This window comes from Nomascus leucogenys, chromosome 11 (genome assembly GCF_006542625.1).
Source record: "Nomascus leucogenys isolate Asia chromosome 11, Asia_NLE_v1, whole genome shotgun sequence".
Classification (NCBI taxonomy): domain Eukaryota; kingdom Metazoa; phylum Chordata; class Mammalia; order Primates; family Hylobatidae; genus Nomascus; species Nomascus leucogenys.
The window spans coordinates 107,399,726-107,419,929 of record NC_044391.1 but is presented as its reverse complement, the minus strand read 5'-3'; the positions used below and the strand labels follow the sequence as shown (position 1 = coordinate 107,419,929).

The following is a 20,204-nucleotide window of genomic DNA, read 5'->3' as shown; positions in this document are numbered from 1 at the left end:
AGCAGAGGAGTGATATGATTGACTTATGTTTCAACAGAATCACTGTACTCTGGGTGCAGTAGTTCAAGCCTATAATCCCAGCACTTTGGGAAGCTGAGGTGGGCGGATCACCAGAGGTCTGGAGTTTGAGACCAGTCTCGCCAACATGGCAAAACCCGGTCTCTACTAAAAATACAAAAGAAATTATCCGGGTGTGGTAGTGGGCAACTGTAGTCCCAGCTACTCTGGAGGCTGAGGTGGGAGAATCACTTGAACCCAGGAGGCGGAGGTTGCCATGAGCCGAGATCACGCCTCTGCACTCCAGCCTGGGTGACAGAGGGAATGCAAGCAGGAATGCTGGTTAGGAGGCCATTGAAACAATCAAGGCATGAAATGGTGTAGACTTGTGCAGGGTAGAATAATTGCAGGTGGTAAGAAGTTGTTAAATTCCAGATACATTTTAAAGGTAATATTGGAAGACTGAAGCAAATCTCAAAAGAGTTATCTGATTCAACCTTTCACCTGGAATCCCTGGCATATGGATTCCTACCTTAAGACAGCCATTCCACTGCTGGGGGTGACTGCTGGAGAGGGCTTCCTTCTCAAACACAGGCACTCCTCTGTGTGGTGGGGAATCGTTTTCAACTCAAAACCTGCTTCTGTTCCCCTTCTCCCCAAATCCAGCAGGGAGGCCAAAATAAGCCAATCCTCAACTCCTCCCTTCCCTGCATCCCTCTGCTTCCTTCTGTCCCCCATACATGGCCAGGACAAGTGGAATACCTATCCCATACAATAAGCCTTCGAGTATTTGAAGGCGCTATCACATCTCCCCTAAAATCTTCTCCAAGCTAAAATTCTCTATTCCTACACTGGTTCTCATAAGGCAGGCTTAAATATCCACTTTGGACAAGCTCTGGTTTGTAAATGCCATTCCTGAAATGTGGCACAGAACAGAATCCATCCCCTATGACTCTTTAAGTATCCCAATGTGGCCTGACCAGAAAGACCTCAGGGGAACTTTTTCCTTTTGAAATCTGCCAACTCTGCTTCTATTTACATAGCCCAAAACTGAGTCCAATTCTTTGTTCCTGAATTACGTTTTCTCATTAAATCTTGGACCCAACCAGATTCACAAGCTCTTTTCTTTTGGAACTTCTGCCAAAACCTGTCCCCACCTTTGTGCCCACTTTCTTACCCTCATCTACTGGCCTATCCTGTAGTTTTGCAATGGATTGTTTTTTAATTTAAATAAAATACAATTTTTTAAAATCCCTGCTGGGTTTTAGCTTGCTATTTTGACCCAGCATTCTATCTGGCAGAGGTAACACTTTTGAATCTTGCTTCAGTCTACCGACGTGTCCTCCCAAAGCAATCTTACTGTGAACATCTTAGCTGGTGCCTAAATGGTGCTAACTTTGACACCAAATGCCTCTTCAGTCTGGTGTGTTTCAGCGGGGCTCTCAGAACACTGACTCATTGGCAGCCAACAATTCTGTGAGGTGTTAGATGGAGCCTGGCCTCAGTACGGAAAGGCTCAGTCATCAAGTAAACATATTCGTCTGAGTTTCCTGTTCACGGACTCCTGGGGGCTGGGCTAAGGGCTGGACCATGATAAAAAGGAAACAGAGGAGATAACAAAAGGAATCAAAATCATGGGACCTGAGCTAAGACACACACAGTAACCCTCCATGCAACAGAAACTGGCCTCGAGTTGAGAGATGGATCCCAAGTTGCTACAGCTGTGGGGATGAGTGATAAGAAGTGACAGGAGAAACCTGCCTTGGTTTGTAAGTATTTGTGGAAGCTATAATCACAAAGAGGGATAAAAATAGCAGTGCTTTCTATGCTTTCCAAGTTAAAGCACAGAAGAAGGGAAGGAAGGTGGGTCCAGGAGGAAGTCAGTGTTTCGGAGCTTTTTGCATACCTCCAGCTTATGCATGCTCTGTGCTTCTCGTGAGCTTTGTGGTCGAGACAGAAATAAACTGAGCCCCTCACAAAATGCCAGTTACTGCACCAGCTTCTTCTCTTGCCCTGCCCTGTCCCTCTTCCCACTGGGCTTAATTTTGAGTTCGGCTCTTAATGACACATCTTTGGTTGTCTCCTTTTGATATTTTCTCCCTTTGCTATTTTCTAGGAGCTGGATTGCATTGTCAACCAAATGCTGCATATTGCCCAGTACCTGGAGTGGGATCCCACAGAGCTGAGGCCTGTGAGTTTCTCTAAGGATGGGGTGGCTTTGGAGTGAGCTTCTAAGATGGGAGGGGGACACACTCAAGATATGAATGAGTGTTTACTCTGCAGGTGCTCCCAGACTCATCTTCTTATAGGCAGCTTCTCTGGAGTCCTGCACTTTACCTCCCACCTCTCTGATAGGAAAAGTGTAGGCAGCAGGAAAACATGCAGACATAACTGAAATAACCATGCTAATCTTTTCACCAGAAATAAAATGTTATAACAGAAATTCATCAATCAAAGAATTTAGAGAGAACTGTAGAAATTTCTATTAGAAAGCATTGTAGAGATTTTCCTCAATCATCAGATAATATGAATTATAAGAATAATTACATTTGGGGGCTCCTATGTGTCAGGTATTTTGTTATTCACTTTAGATTCATTTTCTCTAATCCCTGCTACAGTGCCACAAACACAACAATATTATTTCCATTTTTACAGATAAGCAAACCAGAGCCCACAGAGTCAGGGTGACTGGCCCAAGGCCCAAGGACAGAGCCAGACCTGGAAGCCTGGCCTCCTCACTCCCAGTCTGCTCTGTTCACACTTAACAGGAGGGGAAAGGGGTAAAACACAAACCAGATAATGCGAGACGAACAAGACAGCAGAGGCAGAAGGCAGGTAGACATGTCGATGATGCAAATGGACAATGATTGCTCTTTGGATTCCACAGATATTGAAGGAGATGCTGCAAGGGATGGACTACGACCGGGACGGCTTCGTGTCTCTACAGGAATGGGTCCACGGAGGGATGACCACCATCCCATTGCTGGTCCTCCTGGGGATGGATGACTCTGTAAGTCAACAAGCTGGAGTTCAGAGATCTCTTGCCGTTCAGGAACATTGGGCTCCATGTTAATATCAACATATCACTTTGGCTTCTGCTCCAGACTGCCCAACAGACGTGCCATGACCAGCCCCAAAGTACTCTGTATTCACATTATTTTGTATCCATTAGTGCCTGAAGTATATTCGTTTGACAGACATTTACTACATTATTACTACATTAAAAATACTGTTCTGCATGCTGTGAGGTAATACAGACACATTATCTGCCTGCAAGAATCTTACACTCAACCAGGCAAAGGGCCACAAACTTCAAAGAAGAATTCTGTCTTTTCAACAAATTAGGTTTAAAAATGCTAAGAGAATTGGCGAAGGAAGGGTGAGAGGAAAGAACGAAGGGAGAGAGGAAAAAATACTGATCTGTTGTGGGGGTGGCTTCCATTCGTGGTATCTTATATAACAATCAAAACAACCAGATAAGGTAAATATTTTTATCCCAATTTATACAGATGGAAAACTGAGGTTCTGACCCTAAGGAGCAAAAGGAGGAGTGAGGATTTGTCTCTGATACCAAAGATATTGCACTTTGTAATATCCCACGCATGAGAGTTAGGCCAGTGGGAAGAAATCTTGGAAGGTGTTGACTTGTCCCTGAAGAATGCATGAGATTTTGATGTCCCGTTCTTGAGAATAAAGAGCAGGTGGCTTTAAAGACCTAGAGAGAGTTTATGGCTTGGAGAACAGCTTGAATAAAAACAGAAATGAAAGAAAGTTCTGGGTGTGTTAGGCAAATCTCCCATTTGATCAGAGTAGGGCATATGTGTAGAGGCTTAATGTGAAACTGATGGTTATATATACCTTCATCTGACCCAGTTACTGTATTCTCTACCTATTTACCAAGTGAACTCACTTCCATACATGAGGTAGGGAAGACTAAAACTAGTAGAAGCACAAATGGTGACATTAAGCATTTACTAGTCACACCAGTTGTGTGACAACACTACTTTGAGATTACAGATCTCAAAGATTACACTTCTTTGAGACTATTCCATGGAGAGGAACAGAACAGCAAGTGCTGCCGGGTGACCCTCCAGCTGACCAAGTTACCTATAATATCTTCATTTCATAGCTCTGCAATTCAGGACTAAAGCTGAGCCCCCATTTCTGAAACTCAAGAACTATGAATCTTGCAATCATTTCATAGCATGTCCAGTGCTTTCCAAGCACTAAGGAGAAATCAAGGAACCAGGATCTACATGACCCCCTTCTTATTCCTTAGAACCCTAGAAAGTCAAGCTGGAAAATATCTCTGTGGTCCCTGGTTGATCCCCTTTGTTTTACAAACTGAGACCCAGAGAAGTGAAGGAACTTGCCCAAGGACATCCACCAAACTAGCACCAGGGATCATCCCCCTTACTCAGTCACATCGTGCCTCTCACCCAATGATCCCTTGCCAAGAAGCTTTACGTACAAGAACCCATGTGATCCAGGAACCGGAAGGGCTCAGATAAGTTAGATATGCTTTCTGCTGACTTTACTCACTTAAGATTATACTCAAATCAAAATGGAAGTTCTGCTCAGGTGCTGTTCCAAAACACCATTTTTTTTTTCTCATTTAAGGAATAAAGATGGGACATTTTAGTTATAGGGAACCAATTTCCATTTTCTGTTCTATTTTGGACTTGCTGAGGTTCAAAATACCACCAACTCTTTGCATGGAAAAGACCCACTGTTTTGTGGCAGGAGGAAGGAGAGCCCATTACTTCCTCAGCATTCTCCCCAGTGTCTCCCCTAAATGCCAGATCAGCCTTGTAGAAAACTTTCATTTATATCAGGAAAGTGGCCAATGCAAGTTTAGTTTTATTAATCAAGAGTTTTATGCACTTATTTTTAAATATGTACTTTAAAAGTTTTTAACACTTAGTATTTGGGGTTTTGGAGAAAGCCCCCATCAATGTCTTAAAAGTCCATTGCTTCTTGGGCTTTTTCAAAACCCACATACAACCACTGAAAAGTCTGGGGAATCACTGAATGGGATATTTGCAAAACAGACTCTCTCCCAGGAAAGTCGTAGCAGCAGCATAAAACCTGGCGAGCACAAGGAAGGCTATGCCCACGTTCTGCAGCCACCATCATGTGGAAAGGAAAGAGCCACATGATGGTGCTATAACCCAAGCAGAAACATTACTTTATCCCAAATCACGGTCCATGCACTTCTTACATCCATGAAAACAGTAGCTGAGAAAGGGGGATGAGCTAACTGACTTAGCTACATTGTTTTCAGATACATTGACAGTCTTTTGGGCTACATGAAGAAGTCTGCTGAAGAGTGCTATCATTTTCCTTCTACCCACACAGGAAAACCCTGGCTTGTGAGGTAGAGGAGAGGGATGGAAAGAGCATAGGCTCTGGCCAGCAAAAGACCCAAGTTTGACTACTCGTTCAGTCCCTCATTATCTGTGTGGGCTTGGGCTAGTTACAGAACTTCTCCAAATCTCTGTTTCTCATTTGTAGAATGGGAACGAATCTACCTCCTTCCATGTCAACAAACACTTTTTATTTTGTGTCTCCCAGTATCTGGAATGGAATAAGAACTTAATGAAAGTTTGAATTTACAATGTGCCAGGCGTTGAACTAGAAGCTTTACTTACATGATGTCATTTAATTCTTACAAAAATCCCATGAGGTAGATGTTGGTCAAATGAATAAATGAATGAATCAGTCTTTTGATGAATCATTATCCATTTGTGAATGCATTTACCAAAGTGGAGACCATTAGATACGAGGGGTTTTAATTCTATAAAACTCATGTCCCGGAAGAGGCAGGGTTTGAGGTAATGAGAAGAAAATAGCTTCTCTGGCCCAGAGGAGGAAGCCAGCATTTGTAAAAGAATGTGAGCTCCTCTGGAGATGATAACAGAAGCCTGGGCACAGGCCGAGGTCTGGTTGCAGTGACCAGCCCAAATGCTTACGCACCCCAGAAGCAAGAATTACATTTGAGTCCCGCACATTGGACACTACATCCATGACCATCAATCCTCATCACCTTACTGTAGCTTTTACTGATCATAAAACCAGCCCAAGAGTGTTACTCTTGTAATGGAGCCTATGAGAAAGGTTCAGGGATAGCACATGCAGGGGGGACATTCCTCAAGCCACAGCCTCAAGCCGTGCTGTGTTCCCCTGGGATGGGATGTGGGAGATGTGGGTGTGACTGTGCGAGGCTTGGTGTACCTAGTAGGTGCAGATGATTTCACTTCTGAACAAAGTCAGGAGGAGATGGTCTAACCCTTTCTCTGTCTGTCTTTTTACTATTTTTTCTGTGTACCGAAAGTTGATAGGAGAAATACATTGTTTTTACTAAACTCTTTCATCTTGATTATCACACTAGTGTATGCACACTGCAAAAAATTTGGAACACACAGCAGAAAGTAGAAATCAGAGAATACAATAAATCCATATTGCTACCAGCTATAGCCAACCTCTGTTAACAGGTTAGTGAAATTACTTCCCATCAAAGATCTATTATATAAAACTGAAATCATAACATATCATCGAAATGGCATTGTTTTTTCACTTAGCATTGTATCATTAGCACATTCCCATGCCATTAGATAGTCTTATAAATATCTTTTTGATTGCCACCTAACATTACATCAGATGGATGTACTACAATTAGCCTTTTGGTAATTTTGAGACCTTTAGGATATTTCCAGCTTTTCATTATTTTAAATAATACTGGGTTAAGCATCTGGCAGGGCACAAAAAGGCTCATCTGCCTTTTAAAAATGATTTATTTAGGATAAAGTCGAAGAGGAGAGATTGGTAAGTCAAAGGTTGTAAACATTTAAAGGAGATAGATGATAGATAGATAGATAGATAGATAATAGATAGATAGATAGATAGATAGATAGATAGATAGATAGATAGATAGATCAGATTGTTGTTCAGTTTATGCTTCTGCCAGCCATGCGGGAGAGTGTTTATTTTATCCCACATACACATACTTCCATTCAGATGTTTCTTGCTTTTAATATTTGCTAATTTTTAAAACACACACACACAAAAATTTTGTTTTTATTTGTATTTAAAACAGTAAAAAATATCAATAACTCGTCTTCTGAATATTAAAAAAGAGTCTTATTTACGAAAAGGAAGAACATGCAAGAGGCAGCCCCTGGCTTCCTCCATCTCAGGGCGGCCAGCTCGGGGTCTCACCTCCTATTACCCCTGCAGGGCTCCAAGGGGGATGGGCGGCATGCCTGGACCATGAAGCACTTCAAGAAACCAACCTACTGCAACTTCTGCCATATCATGCTCATGGGCGTCCGCAAGCAAGGCCTGTGCTGCACTTGTAAGTAAATTTCCTTCCAACCCCTTTCCCCCAGGCACTATCTTGCTCTGCGCATGGTTGGTTGATCCATTGCAGAGAAAATGTTGGTATTTCTGCTTCCCAGCTTGAGGGACCACCCATGTTGTTCCAACAGAAGGAATAAAGCGAGGCCTTCATGTCCTGTTTTTACTCTACCCAAGTCCAACGGACAGGTCTTGGACTATTTATTATTGGGGGCTTTTTATGAGCCACTGACCCCCTAGAAAAAAATTATTAAAGTCCACAAATAATTGAAAATTTCTCATACTACTTTCAGTTGGGTTTTCTCGTCAATATTTATTCTGGGTATGTTGAGAGGAAACTTATTTTTAAAAAATTAGTAAGCATTTGAGGCCAAGTATGGTGGCTCACACCTGAAATCCCAGCACTTCAGGAGGCAGAAGCAGGCAGATTGCTTGAGGCCAGTAGTTTGAGACTGGCCTGGTCAACATGGAGAAATCTTGTCCCCACTAAAAATACTAAGATGCTGGAGAGGATGTGGAGAAATAGGAACACTTTTACACTGATGGTGGAACTGTAAACTAGTTCAACCATTGTGGAAGATGGTGTGGTGATTCCTCAAGGATCTAGAACTAGAAATACCATTTGACCCAGCCATCCCATTACTGGGTATATACCCAAAGGATTCTAAATCATGCTGCTATAAAGACACATGCACACGTATGTTTATTGTGGCACTATTCACAATAACAAAGACTTGGAACCAACCCAAATGTACATCAATGATTGATTGGATTAAGAAAATGTGGCACATATACACCATGGAATACTATGCAGCCATAAAAAAGGATGAGTTCACGTCCTTTGTAGGGACATGGATGAAGCTGGAAACCATCGTTCTGAGCAAACTACTGCAAGATCGTAAAACCAAACACAGCATGTTCTCACTCATAAGTGGGAATTGGACATGAGAACACTTGGACACAGGGTGGGGAACATCACACACTGGGGCCTGTCGTGGGGTAGGAGGAGGGGGAAGGGATAGCATTAGGATATATACCTAATGTAAATGACGAGTTAATGGGTGTAGCACACCAACAAGGCACATGTATACATATGTAACAAACCTGCACGTTGTGCACATGTACCCTAGAACTTAATGCATAATAAAAAATAAAAATAAAAATACTAAAAGAAAATTCGCTGGGCGTGGTGGCGTGCGCCTGTAATCCCAGCTACTCAGGAGGCTGAGGTGGGAGGATCACTCGAGCCCAGGAGGCAGAGGTTGCAGTGAGCTGAGATCGCACCACTGCACTCCAGCTTGGATGACAGAGTGAAACTCTGTCTCAAAAACAAAAAACAAACAAAAAAGCATTTTACATTCTGCAAATGCAATGGGAATTAAAACTCTACAGCTCTTTCACTTTTTAATTCCTTTAGTAAAGTCAGAGTGAAAAGGTGGAAAAAACTGCAAGTGGTAGAGGAAAAAGCAGAGAGGAAGACTGGAAAGGTGGACAGGAGAAAGAGTTGGGGAAAAGAGTAATAAGGAGTAGGAAAGAAGGGGACACAGGGAGTGGGAGGAGAAGGCAGAGGGGCTGCAGCAGGAAGGCATGGCAGGCACCAGAGTATGTGGGTGCACAGAGCCCTGCCGCCCGCCCCGTGATGTGGACAGCAACACTCAGCCTGAACCCACCAGACACCGGGGAGCTGCTGCTGCAGGGAGGCCCCTTGGCTGTGGTCCAGGTTGAAGTGCTTTATCCAACATGCACGTGTGAATTAGGCAGCAAATGACCTCAGCCATAAAAGTCACCTTGGCAGAGCTGGGCCCACTGTCCACAAAGACCAAGCATCAACAGGCTAAAGAAGGGGTCCCACCAGGCCTGACACGGTGATTCACGCCTGTAATCCCAGCACTTTGGGAGGCCAAGACGGGCGGATCACGAGGTCAGGAGATCAAGGTCATCCTGGCCAACATGGTGAAAGCCCATCCCTACTAAAAATACAAAAATGAGCTGGGCGTGGTGGCGCGTGCCTGTAATCCCAGCTACTTGGGAGGCTGAGGCAGGAAAATCACTTGAAACGGGGAGTCGGAGGTTGCAGTGAGCCGAAATTGCGTCACTGCACTCCAGCCTGGTGAGAGGGTGAGATTCTATCTCAAAAAAAAAAAAAAGAAGAAGAAGGGGTGCAACAGTCTGCCCAGTGCCAGTTCAAACCCAGCTGTCACCCACATTTTATAGATCAATCTCATTCCCATTAAGTTCTAGGCCCGTGGGCCTCTGCTGTTCGTATAATGGTAGTAAAAACAACAACAATAATGTGTGAAATAGCTACTCTGACCCAGACACATGATGCTTTACACAAACTATCTCATGTACTGCTGCAACATCCCTGCAAAGAGAAAGAGAAAGACCATTTTCTTCCCTTTTTACAGAAAACCCTGAATTTCAGAGAGGTAAAACAATTTACCCAAGGTCATGTGGATTGTCACAGGGGCCTGCCTAGCCTTCAAACGCCCTGGCCTTGGCCGGGTGCGGTGGCTTACGCCAGCACTTAGGGAGGCTGAGGCAGGTGGATCACCTGAGGTCAGGAGTTCGAGACCAGCCTGGCTAACATGGCGAAACCCCATTTCTACTAAAAATACAAAAAATTAGCCAGGCGTGGTGGCGCACGCCTGTAGCGCCTGTAATCCCAGCTACTCAGGAGGCTGAGGCAGGAGAATCACTTGAACCCGGGGGGCGGAGGTTGCAGTGAGCCGAGATCATGCCATTGCACTCCAGCTTGGGCAACAAGAGCGAAACACCATCTCAAAAAAAAAAAAAAAAAGCCCTGGCCTTTCTATCCATTTCCCAATGTCCTGGGCATGCAATATAGTGGCACTGGCATAGCCAGGAGGATGATGCCACACACTCCCCTTCAGCAAAAAGCACCTTTCTGGGGATGTGTTCCCGCTGCGTTCACTGCCTACAGAGGAAGGCAGTGAGGCAGGTGGAGGTGCAGCCGCAGCAGATAAGCAGGGACTCTGTCCTCCAAGAACAATTAGAGACTGTTTTGAATTTCCATTAGGCAAGACCAGCCCCATGTGTCCCCTGCCCTTCACCAGCCACCCAAAGGGAGATACAGGCCTTGGCTAGGGTGGGAGGGTGGCTGGGCCTCTCCTACGTGGCCATTCACAAGCACCTGCCTTGATCTTTTTTCTTTTCAGACTGTAAATACACTGTCCACGAACGCTGTGTGTCCAAAAACATTCCTGGTTGTGTCAAAACGTACTCAAAAACCAAAAGGAGTGGTGAGGTTGGTGACATCTACTGCCTTGTTCTACTGCATGCCTTATCCTACTGCATGCCTTATCCAGGAAACATGTCCATCAACATGGATTCCTGGGCAGGAAGGGGCGCTGGGAGCTTCATCCAGTCCCTTCTCTGCCTTGAGGACCACCTGTAAACCATTCCGTTCATCCGTCAATCCATTCAGCACCTTCCTGGTGCCCGCTTTGTGCCAGGCTCCATGCTAGGGGGTACACAGGTTGTAAGAGATGTTCCCCAGCCTGCTCAAGAACTATGCTGTCTAGAAGGAGAGACGGGCACGTAAGCAAAGAACAGAATAGTGAGATGTGCGCTACAATAACACAGCTGTGGGGAAGGTACAGTGGAAGCACAGGGCAAGTTGCACAAAGGAGCTGGCATTGCAGTTGTGTCTTGAACACAAATTGGGAGGACTTCATGAGGCATTGAGGAGGACCAGATTCTCCAGGCAGAGGAAGCCTCATGTGTAAAGGCATGAGACGTGGCTTATTCCAGGATTCATACTTAGTTTGGCATAGCTGGGGCAGAGGATGCTTAAAGGGAAGTGGCAGGAGATGTACTCAGAAAGTGGTGAAATCTGGCCTGAAGCGGGTCTTGTGAGGCCAGCTGAGTGAGAAAGGTGTTTTCTGTGCAGCCGGGGGGCCATTGAAGAGCTTCAAGCACATAAAAATGTGACTGAGTATGTGAATTAGGTTAATAGCTCTGAGTGTGATGTGGGAGAGAAATCAGAGGGAAACTCTTCCAATACTTGAGGCAAAAGGCAGTACTGCGCTGGGGGCCCGACTGGGGTGGGATCCACACTCACTGCTCTAGGATGATCCTGTGCTGAGGTCCCCCAGGCCATGCCAGTTATTGGGTATTTTGACTGTCACACTGGCTAAAGGAGAGAAAACGAAGGGAGAGCTTGAGAGGTAATTTGGAAGTACCACCACTAGGACCAGGATGTGGTGATGGGGATGTGGAGGATGAGAGAGGGGAAAAGGTAGGGAATGGCTCCCAGGTTTCTAACTCGGCCATTGGGTGATGCCATTCTCCAAGTCTGGAAATAGACTTACCTTAAAATGAGCAGGGGAAGGGCACTTTGCCTTCCTGAAAAGGGAAGATTACACGGAGGAATGTGAGTCAGGAGACAGCTGTGAGAGTGGTACCCAGCCCTCCTGCAGAAAGACTCCTGGGAGAGAAAGGCACCTCCTAGGATCTGTGTGCATGCCCCATGGACACTGCATGGTCTCTCATCCACGCCTTCTGCACCACCCCATGCACACCCTGCTCCATGTCCATGAGTTTCACCGGGACGCATGGTGTACCTGCTGGATGCAGGCCCTGAGCCTGCACTCTGGCCACCTGTCACACAGAGAACAGAGTGAGGCTGATTAGGGGCCGGCAGGGCACACTCACAAACTTCTCAGCCTGCAGGAGCAACCCAGTCTTTCACCATCTCCTCAGATCCCAAAGAGAATGGGAAAGGCAATGTCGTGTTGGGGAAACAGCCCCGGACTTGGGGTCAGAAGACCTGGCTAGGAAACCCTACTTGGCCACTTACCAGCCTTGGAACCTGGGGCCAGTCACTTAACCTCTCTGAAACTTTCATTTTTTCCTCTGCAAAATGGAAATAATAATCTCAGAGCAAATTCAACTGTGGCCATGTAGATGACAGATTAATTAGCAAACCGAGTTCTTTACACCCTCAGAAGTGCAAGGCACAAGGTGATAAGCTACCAACCAAACGTGACACATCTTCTGGAGCAATAATTTTGCCAAAAACATTCTTAGGGGAGGCCTTAAGCAACTTAATTGCTAAGTAATTTAAAACATTTATTCTTGGACCAAGTGCAGTCACTCACACCTGTAATCCCAGAACTTTAGGAGGCTGACAAGGGCCAATAGCTTGAGCCCAGGAGTTTGAGACCAGCCGGGGCAATATGGTGAGATCCTGTCTTTACGAAAAGAAAATACAAAAATTAGTCTGGTGTGGTGGCATGTGCCTGTAGTGCCAGCTACTCGGGCGGCTGGGCTGGGAGGATTGCTTGAACCTGGAGGATCGAGGCTGCAGTGAGTTGTGATCATGCCACTGAACTCCGGCCTGGGCAACAGAGTGAGACTGTCTCAAAAAAACACATTTATTCTTATTTAATACAAACCTGGACCGAATCACGCAAATATTTCATGGGTTTTTAATACTGCACTTGCAGTTAGGCACTCCAGGGTATGTCCCCCACCTTCTCCCAGAGTCCATATCCACTTCCTTCTGTTATTTGGGGTACCATGGTGAAAATTTTTGAGTGAGAATTTTAGTGGGAATTCCAGGGGGAGAGAACTTAGGGCTCAGCCTCCAAGATAGTGGGGCTACTAGCCAGCTGCTATTGCTTTAGCTGCACTGACACACACATACAAAAACATTACCACCATTCCCACCTGTTTCCAAGTGCCTAGCCTGCCCTGGTGATATTTCCTGGTCATGGAGCAGATACAACCAGCTCCCCAGGAAACAGGTGTGAAAAGCACCAATGGACCCTCACTAATTTCTTTGGACTTTTCTCTAACTTCCTTCTAGAGTGCTTTTTAGTCTCGGCTTCACATTACAATCACCCAGAGTGCTTTAAAACATACTAATCATGTGCCCCACCCTCAAAGACTCTAATTTATTTGGTCTGGAGTGTCAGCTGGCTATTAGGACGTCTAAAAGCTCCCCCAGGTGCTTCTAATGGGCAGCTAAAGCTGAGGAAGGAGAAAGGTGTTACCCAATTGTAGGTACCCCCATAGGGCCAGGACTGTACCAGCGAGGCCCTTCTAAACGTGCTATCTCATTGCATTGCCCCAGGAACCTCAGAGGTGGGACTTCTTATACCAATTTCCACAGGTCAGGGACCTGAGACTCAGAGAGGTCTAAGAACTGGCCAAAGGCCGCCACTTCAAAGGGACTCCAGCCAGTTTTGTCTGTGGCCCGCCCAAGCCCTCCAGAGTCCCTCTGCACCACACTGCCTTCCAGAAGAGGGCGCATATAAACACATCACTCTGCAAGGAGTTCTGCAAGACAAACAGATGGACTGCCAGACAAGATGCTGCTCAGAGGCCTGCCTGCCAGGGCGACTGAGCTGTTCAAAATGTGGCAAAGTGGGTTTTTAATCTACTTTGATTCGCACAATGGCGGTTAGGCAGGGAAGAACCACATCATGCCATTAGGCAAAGCCACTCAACGTCCAATAAGCATCCTCTAAATAGGAAACAGTCCCTCTGGCTCCCCCGCGTCCCCTCCCAGATCCTTCTCCTCCAGCCCAGGGCCCCGGGCACATGGTTCTGCCATTTTCCCTGGCATCCTTCGCTTCCCTCCCGCAGGTGATGCAGCACGCATGGGTGGAAGGGAACTCCTCCGTCAAGTGTGACCGGTGCCACAAAAGTATCAAGTGCTACCAGAGTGTCACCGCGCGGCACTGCGTGTGGTGCCGGATGACGGTGGGTTGGCGCCCAGGGCGGCCCTGCTTCTTTTCAATGTTTTTTTGCCCAAGCTGCAGCCCAGGAGCAGTGAACATCTGGCCAGAGGGCATGAGCAGAGCCAGGGGAGCGAGGCTAGGAGGGCCCCACAGCCACTATTCAATGCCCTCAGCCTAACGATGCTCCAGTGAATTACCAAGCTGCCTAGAGAGAGGGCACCCCTGAACCAGGGGAGTGAGGACTGCTGAATGAGAAGCTGGCCAGTCCACTGTCTGTGTGGCCTGGTAGCTGGGATCAGCAGGCCCGACTATGAACTTCTTTTACCTGGGTGTCACCTAGGGCCAGGGACACTGACAGAGTGGGAGAAAAATTGGACAACAGGAGCATCATAGGAGGGGGTGCCTGCTCTGAAGGCACATTCCTCAGAGCAGCCCCACTGCCTGGGCCAGAGGTTTGGACCTGCTGCCACCAGCCACAGCACATGCTAGAGTCCACAGCCCCACTGGACACCCAGAGTGCCACTGGCAGCCACTGAGCTGGCCGACCTGCCTGTCAAAACTCAGTGCCAGCTCTTGTCCTTCTCCCCAGGTATCAGCCTCAAAATGTAGGTTTCTCCAAACCAGACTGCAGAACTCTCAAAATACAAAGGTTGAATCACAAGGTTTACTCTCAGCCGTCCATGAGTTTGTTCATCAAGATCTCCCTCCTCCCAGAGTCTCGGGGCCTGGAGAGCACATATCTAAGGGGGCTCTGGAATCAACACGGGGTGCCACACTGAAGGGTCACAGGCCGGCTCATGACCATGTCGCTTCGGTAGCCATGAGCGGCTCTTGGCCTCTTTGCTCGGCCCATGGCAGGCTTTGCACCCTTAACCACACACACATGCGCGCGCGCGCACACACACACACACACACACACACACGGCAATGCTGTCAAAGCCAGCAGTGCATCAGGATTTGGGGGAGCACTAGGCAGCTCACCTCTCCCCCAAACCTCTCCATCTTCATGTTTGATGTTTCTTTGCTCACTTTTGCTCACTCTCTTTTTCATTTCTCCCCCCAGTTTCACCGCAAATGTGAATTATCAACGTTGTGTGACGGTGGGGAACTCAGAGACCACATCTTGCTGCCCACCTCCATATGCCCCGTCACCCGGGTAAGGGCTCGTGCCGCGGCGAGGGCTCTAGCCTCTCCAGGTTCTGGTGTCAGATGTAGGCAGCTTCCAGACATTCACATCCCTCCCAGGGCTTCCCTGACAACTCTGGGTTTGTTTTCTTTTCTTTCTTTTTTTGCTGTTATTTTAGGTTAGAGAGTACGTGGTGGGGTTTGTTATACGGGCAGACACGTCTCGCGGGAGTTTGTTGTGCAGATGACTTTATCACCTGGGTTTTTAGCCCAGTCCCCAGTCGTTAATCTTTTCTGCTCCTGTCTGTTGGGTTTGTGCTTTCAGTGTGTGCTTAAAAGAGGTCAGCGCTGCACAGATCGGATTTTGAGAGAAAACTTCTCTGACTAAACTGTTTCCAATTGCTGGCCACCCCAAATGCCCTGAAGTGACCCATCAAGGAAAGCACATTTGTTCTAAGCCTCTTGCAGGCAGAGCACAGCACAAGGAACCTCAGTCACCACCTATGCATGGCCAGGCTCCCAACCTCCCTCATCTCTGTCAATCTCCCTGCCACATCCAAACCCTATCTCCCTCTACCTCCTGAGTTTGGGTGTCTCAGCCCGATTTGGAAATGAAAGCAGCAAAATTAAGCTCCTTTACCCCCACCTGACAAGTTGTCCCCTGTGTTGAAGACTCCTCTTTCAAACAAGCATCAAACACTTAACTTTGCCATTTTCCCATCTTAAAAATGTTGCAAGTCCCACTCATTCCTCACATCTCACTCTGGACTTGACCAGCTACTTCTTTCTCATTAAAAACCTGAGAAAAAGGCCGGCCACGGTGGCTCATGCCTGTAATCCCAGCACTTTGGGAGGCTGAAGTGGGTGGATCACCTGAGGTCAGGAGTTTTAGATCAGCCTGGCAACATGGTGAAACCCCCTCTCCACTAAAAATACAAAAATTAGCCAGGCGTGGTAGTGGGCACCTGTAATCCCAGCTACTGGGGAGGCTGAGGCAGGATGATTGCTTGAACCCAGGAGGTGGAGGTTGCAGTGAGCCAAGATCACACCACTGCACTCCAGCTGGGTGACAAAATGAGACTCTTTCTCAAAAATAAAAATAAAAAACCCTGAAAAATACCAACACATTGGAAAATCATTTAGCAATATTTACCGTATTGGAATATACAAACTCCATAACCCAACAATTCTCCCCCAGTGCATCTACCTGGAAAATACAAGCATTTATTCCACCAACAGACATGCACAAGAATGCTCATAGCAGCTTTATTCATAACAGTTAAAAACTGGAAACAAGCTAAATGACCATTAACAGGAGAATAGATGAATAAATTGAGGCATATCAGCATCTGGCATTCATAGAATGGGAAACTACATTGCAATGGAAAAGAACAAACTATGCATAGAGTAAAAACATGGAGAATCTCAAAAACATAATGCTGAGCCAAAGAAGCTAGACTCAGAAAAAGATATGCTCTATGAATCCATTATATGAAATTCAAAAGCCAGGCAAAACCCATGTGGTATCAGGAGTCACAAAAGGGTTATGCTTGAAGAGGTAGTTATGAGGCCATCCCCATATACAAAATTCATCAAGCTGTACAATTTAGATTTGAGCATTTTACTATAGGTGAGAAAACCTTAATAAAATAAACATCAGAAAAACAAACAAATTAAACAAAACCAAGAAAAATGACAATATCACATCATTAGATAGTGCTCAGCAGAAGAGCCAAGTCTACGGCCGGGCGCAGTGGCTTACACCTGTAATCCCAGCACTTTGGGAGGCTGAGGTGGGCGGATCACAAGGTCAGGAGATCGAGACCATCCTGGCCAACGTGATGAAACCCCATCTCTACTAAAAATACAAGAAAATTAGCTGGGCATGGTGGCATGCACCCGTAGTCCCAGCTACTAAGGAGGCTGAGGCAGGAGAATCACTTGAACTCGGGAGGCGGAGCTTGCAGTGAGCCGAGATCACGCCACTGCACTCCAGCCTGGTGATAGAGCGAGACTCCATCTCAAAAAAAAAAAAAGAGGCCGGGCGCAGTGGCTCACGCTTGTAATCCCAGCACTTTGGGAGGCCAAGGCAGGCGGATCACGAGGTCAGGAGATCCAGACCACGGTGAAACCCCGTCTCTACTAAAAATACAAAAAATTAGCCGGGCGTGGTGGCGGGCGCCTGTAGTCCCAGCTACTAGAAGAGGCTGAGGCAGGAGAATGGCGTGAACCCGGGAGGCGGAGCTTGCAGTGAGCCGAGATTGGGCCACTGCACTCCAGCCTGGGCGACAGAGCGAGACTCCGTCTCAAAAAAAAAGAAAAAAGAAAGAAAGAAAGAAAAGCCAAGTCACCAAGTCTGAGAATTTTCTTCTCAGAGCTCAAGCTTCTAAATCAGCCAAGTGGAATTCTGCCAATCTCAGTGCTCCCCACTATGTCCCTTGCCTCAAAGATAAAGTCAGCCCGTGATGTCATCACCGGAGGCTTGGAGAATCCTAGAAAAAGTCATAGAGGTACATTTCTTTATTTAGGTCAGAAGCCCCATGTTGAAAACCTCGTCTCTGTACTACACTAGCTTTCTGATCTCTTTCTTTGTATCAGCCATTTGTTTTTCATCTAATCTCTTTCTTTGTATTTGGCTTCTTTTTCCAAAAGATGCTTGTCTTTCCTTTATTGTCACAGGACAAGCCAGGTGGGAAGTCTGATGGCTGCGTGTCCGCCAAGGGCGAACTTGTCATGCAGGTACCTCATGAGCTCTAAATCCGATTGCACCTTCTAAGTTGTTCCAGGGCTGTGGTGGGCAGGATGGGGTTCGGGTTCTATAGAAAAGCATCTCAGCATTTGCCTTCTCATCTAATTATACCACCCAGGAGGGCATTTATTTGTGGCCTCTGGTGTTACCTTTGACAGCCACACTGTCAGCAAGTGGTGAGAGGAAAGGTTGGCTGATCCCATTGCTGGTCTTATTGGGCTTTATTACTATTTTAGGAACAAGTTACATAAAACTTTAATATGCAGATGTCCTAAATAATAACAAAGATGTGGCCTAAAAATAGACAATGGGTTTTTCAAGATTGCCAAGCTGTCTCCAGAACATGATCTGCCAAAATGAAGCTAACCAGATCTAAAAGTTCTTCTTAATCCTTAAATGTATACTTAAGAACTCATTTTTTTACTTGGGTTCAGCAATGAACATTTTTTGTGTCTTCCACAGAGTTCCAAGGAATGCAGGCAAGGCAGCCTGGTGAGGAACAAAGAGTACTAGAAAAGGAAATAGAAAACCAGGGCCTCCTCCTCTGCCTCTGAGCCTTAAGTTTCCTCCGCTCAAAGGAGACACAGTAATCCCTACCCTGCCCACCTCGCAGAGGTGCTGTGAGATTAAATGAGAACATACAGATTCATGTGTTGTGAAAAGTAAAAGGCCGGGTGCTGTTGCTCACGCCTGTCATCACAGCACTTTGGGATGCTGAGGCAGGCAAATCGCCTAAGGTCAGAAGTTCGAGACCAGCCTAACCAATAGGGTGAAACCCCATCTCTACTAAAAATACAAAAATTAGCCGGGCGTGGTGGGAGGTGCCTGTAATCCCAGCTACTGGGGAGGCTGACAGGAGAATCACTTGAACCTGGGAGGTGGAGGTTGCGGTGAGCCGAGATTCTGCCACTTCACTCCAGCCTGGGCAACAGGGGGAGATTATATCTCAAAACAAAAAAAAAGAAAAAGAAAAGTGAAACATAAGGCCGAATGCGGGGAGAATCTTAATATGTGAGAAAGCTCTAGACACCTAGAAGGGCAGAAAGGTGGGAAACACACACAGGCACACACACATCTACACCCGATACATGTATGCCAGTTGTTTAGGGCAGGCAGCCATCGGGTTGTCTTGCATCTGTTCTAATGGGGCAGAGCCCACACTGTACGGTTGGCTGTTAAATACGTTGAATATCATCTCCAGAGGTGAGGAATTATTCCTCAGCCTCCAAGATGCTTCTGAGCATTACATCATCACCCTGGGCAGGTGAGACAAATGCTACTATCCTTTTCAAACAACATGGCACTGTGTTTGCTGGACTTTTAGCTGGAGATCTGGAAAAGCAGGCATTAGATATTGAATATGGAGCAGAGCTGCGCGTCCGCATTGGTGTATCCTTCCACTGAACCCACAAGTATTTGCTGAGCACCCACTCTTGTGTCTGGTGCCATAGGGTCCTTGGTAGTAGGGTTACACACACCCCACTCTGCTCCCAAAACATTTTAAATCCAGTCGATGTTTTGAGTCATTTATCTAAGAAAGTAAAAAAATAATAATAATACAAATGAACAACAAAAGAAACTCCAGAAGATAGTACATGGTGTGTTTGCTTGCTTACTTGCTTGCCTGTTTGTTTTTTGAGATGGGGTTTCGCTCGTCTCCCAGGCTGGAGTGCAGTGGTGAGATCTCGGCTCACTGCAACCTGCACCTCCCAGGTTCAAGCGATTCTCCTGCCTCAGCCTCCCGAGTGGCTGGGATTACAGGCACGTGCCACCATGCCTGGGTAATTTTTGTATTTTTAGTAGAGACGGGATTTCATCATTTTGGCCAGGCTGGTCTTGAACTCCTGACCTTGTGAAGCGCCTGCCTCGGCCTCCCAAAGTGCTGGGATTATAGGTGTGAGTGATCATGCCCAGCCAGAATTTTTTTTTAAGAGTTTGCAAAGAAGGAAGTGGGCATTTCAGGGCATGGAACGGGAGAAGAAACAAGCACGAGCAGACCCATGGGTGGGAATGCAAGAGACACACTCTAGACTTACTAGAGGAGCAAGAGCAGGACTTGGCTGCACCTGCAGCTGACGGTTAGCAGGAATTAGGAGACGGCAGTAGAATAGGGCTAGACTGAAAAGGCCTTTGATTCCAGGTTAGGAGATTTACATTTTATCCACAAAATCCAAATCCTCCTTTAATAACGAGATGTCATTACAAGTTTTTGGGCAAGAGTGGCATGGCTGACCTGCTGTCCTGGGAAGGAACTGTGTAGGGATGGC

At 46.4% G+C, this 20,204-nt stretch overlaps 1 protein-coding gene across 2 annotated transcripts in view; it reads left to right on the top strand.

Moving 5' to 3' along the window:
• DGKG (diacylglycerol kinase gamma) overlaps positions 1-20,204 on the top strand; it is a 210,405-nt gene that overhangs the window by 79,520 nt on the left and 110,681 nt on the right. The window contains exons 8-14 of one of the 2 annotated variants that reach the window (XM_003256600.4): positions 2,114-2,188; positions 2,885-3,007; positions 7,234-7,351; positions 10,533-10,621; positions 13,969-14,085; positions 15,127-15,219; positions 17,868-17,927. In XM_003256600.4, the coding sequence (XP_003256648.2) occupies positions 2,114-2,188; positions 2,885-3,007; positions 7,234-7,351; positions 10,533-10,621; positions 13,969-14,085; positions 15,127-15,219; positions 17,868-17,927 (675 nt within the window). The remainder of the gene's footprint in view (positions 1-2,113; positions 2,189-2,884; positions 3,008-7,233; positions 7,352-10,532; positions 10,622-13,968; positions 14,086-15,126; positions 15,220-17,867; positions 17,928-20,204) is intronic. The other variant, XM_030822950.1, reaches the window with a different exon arrangement.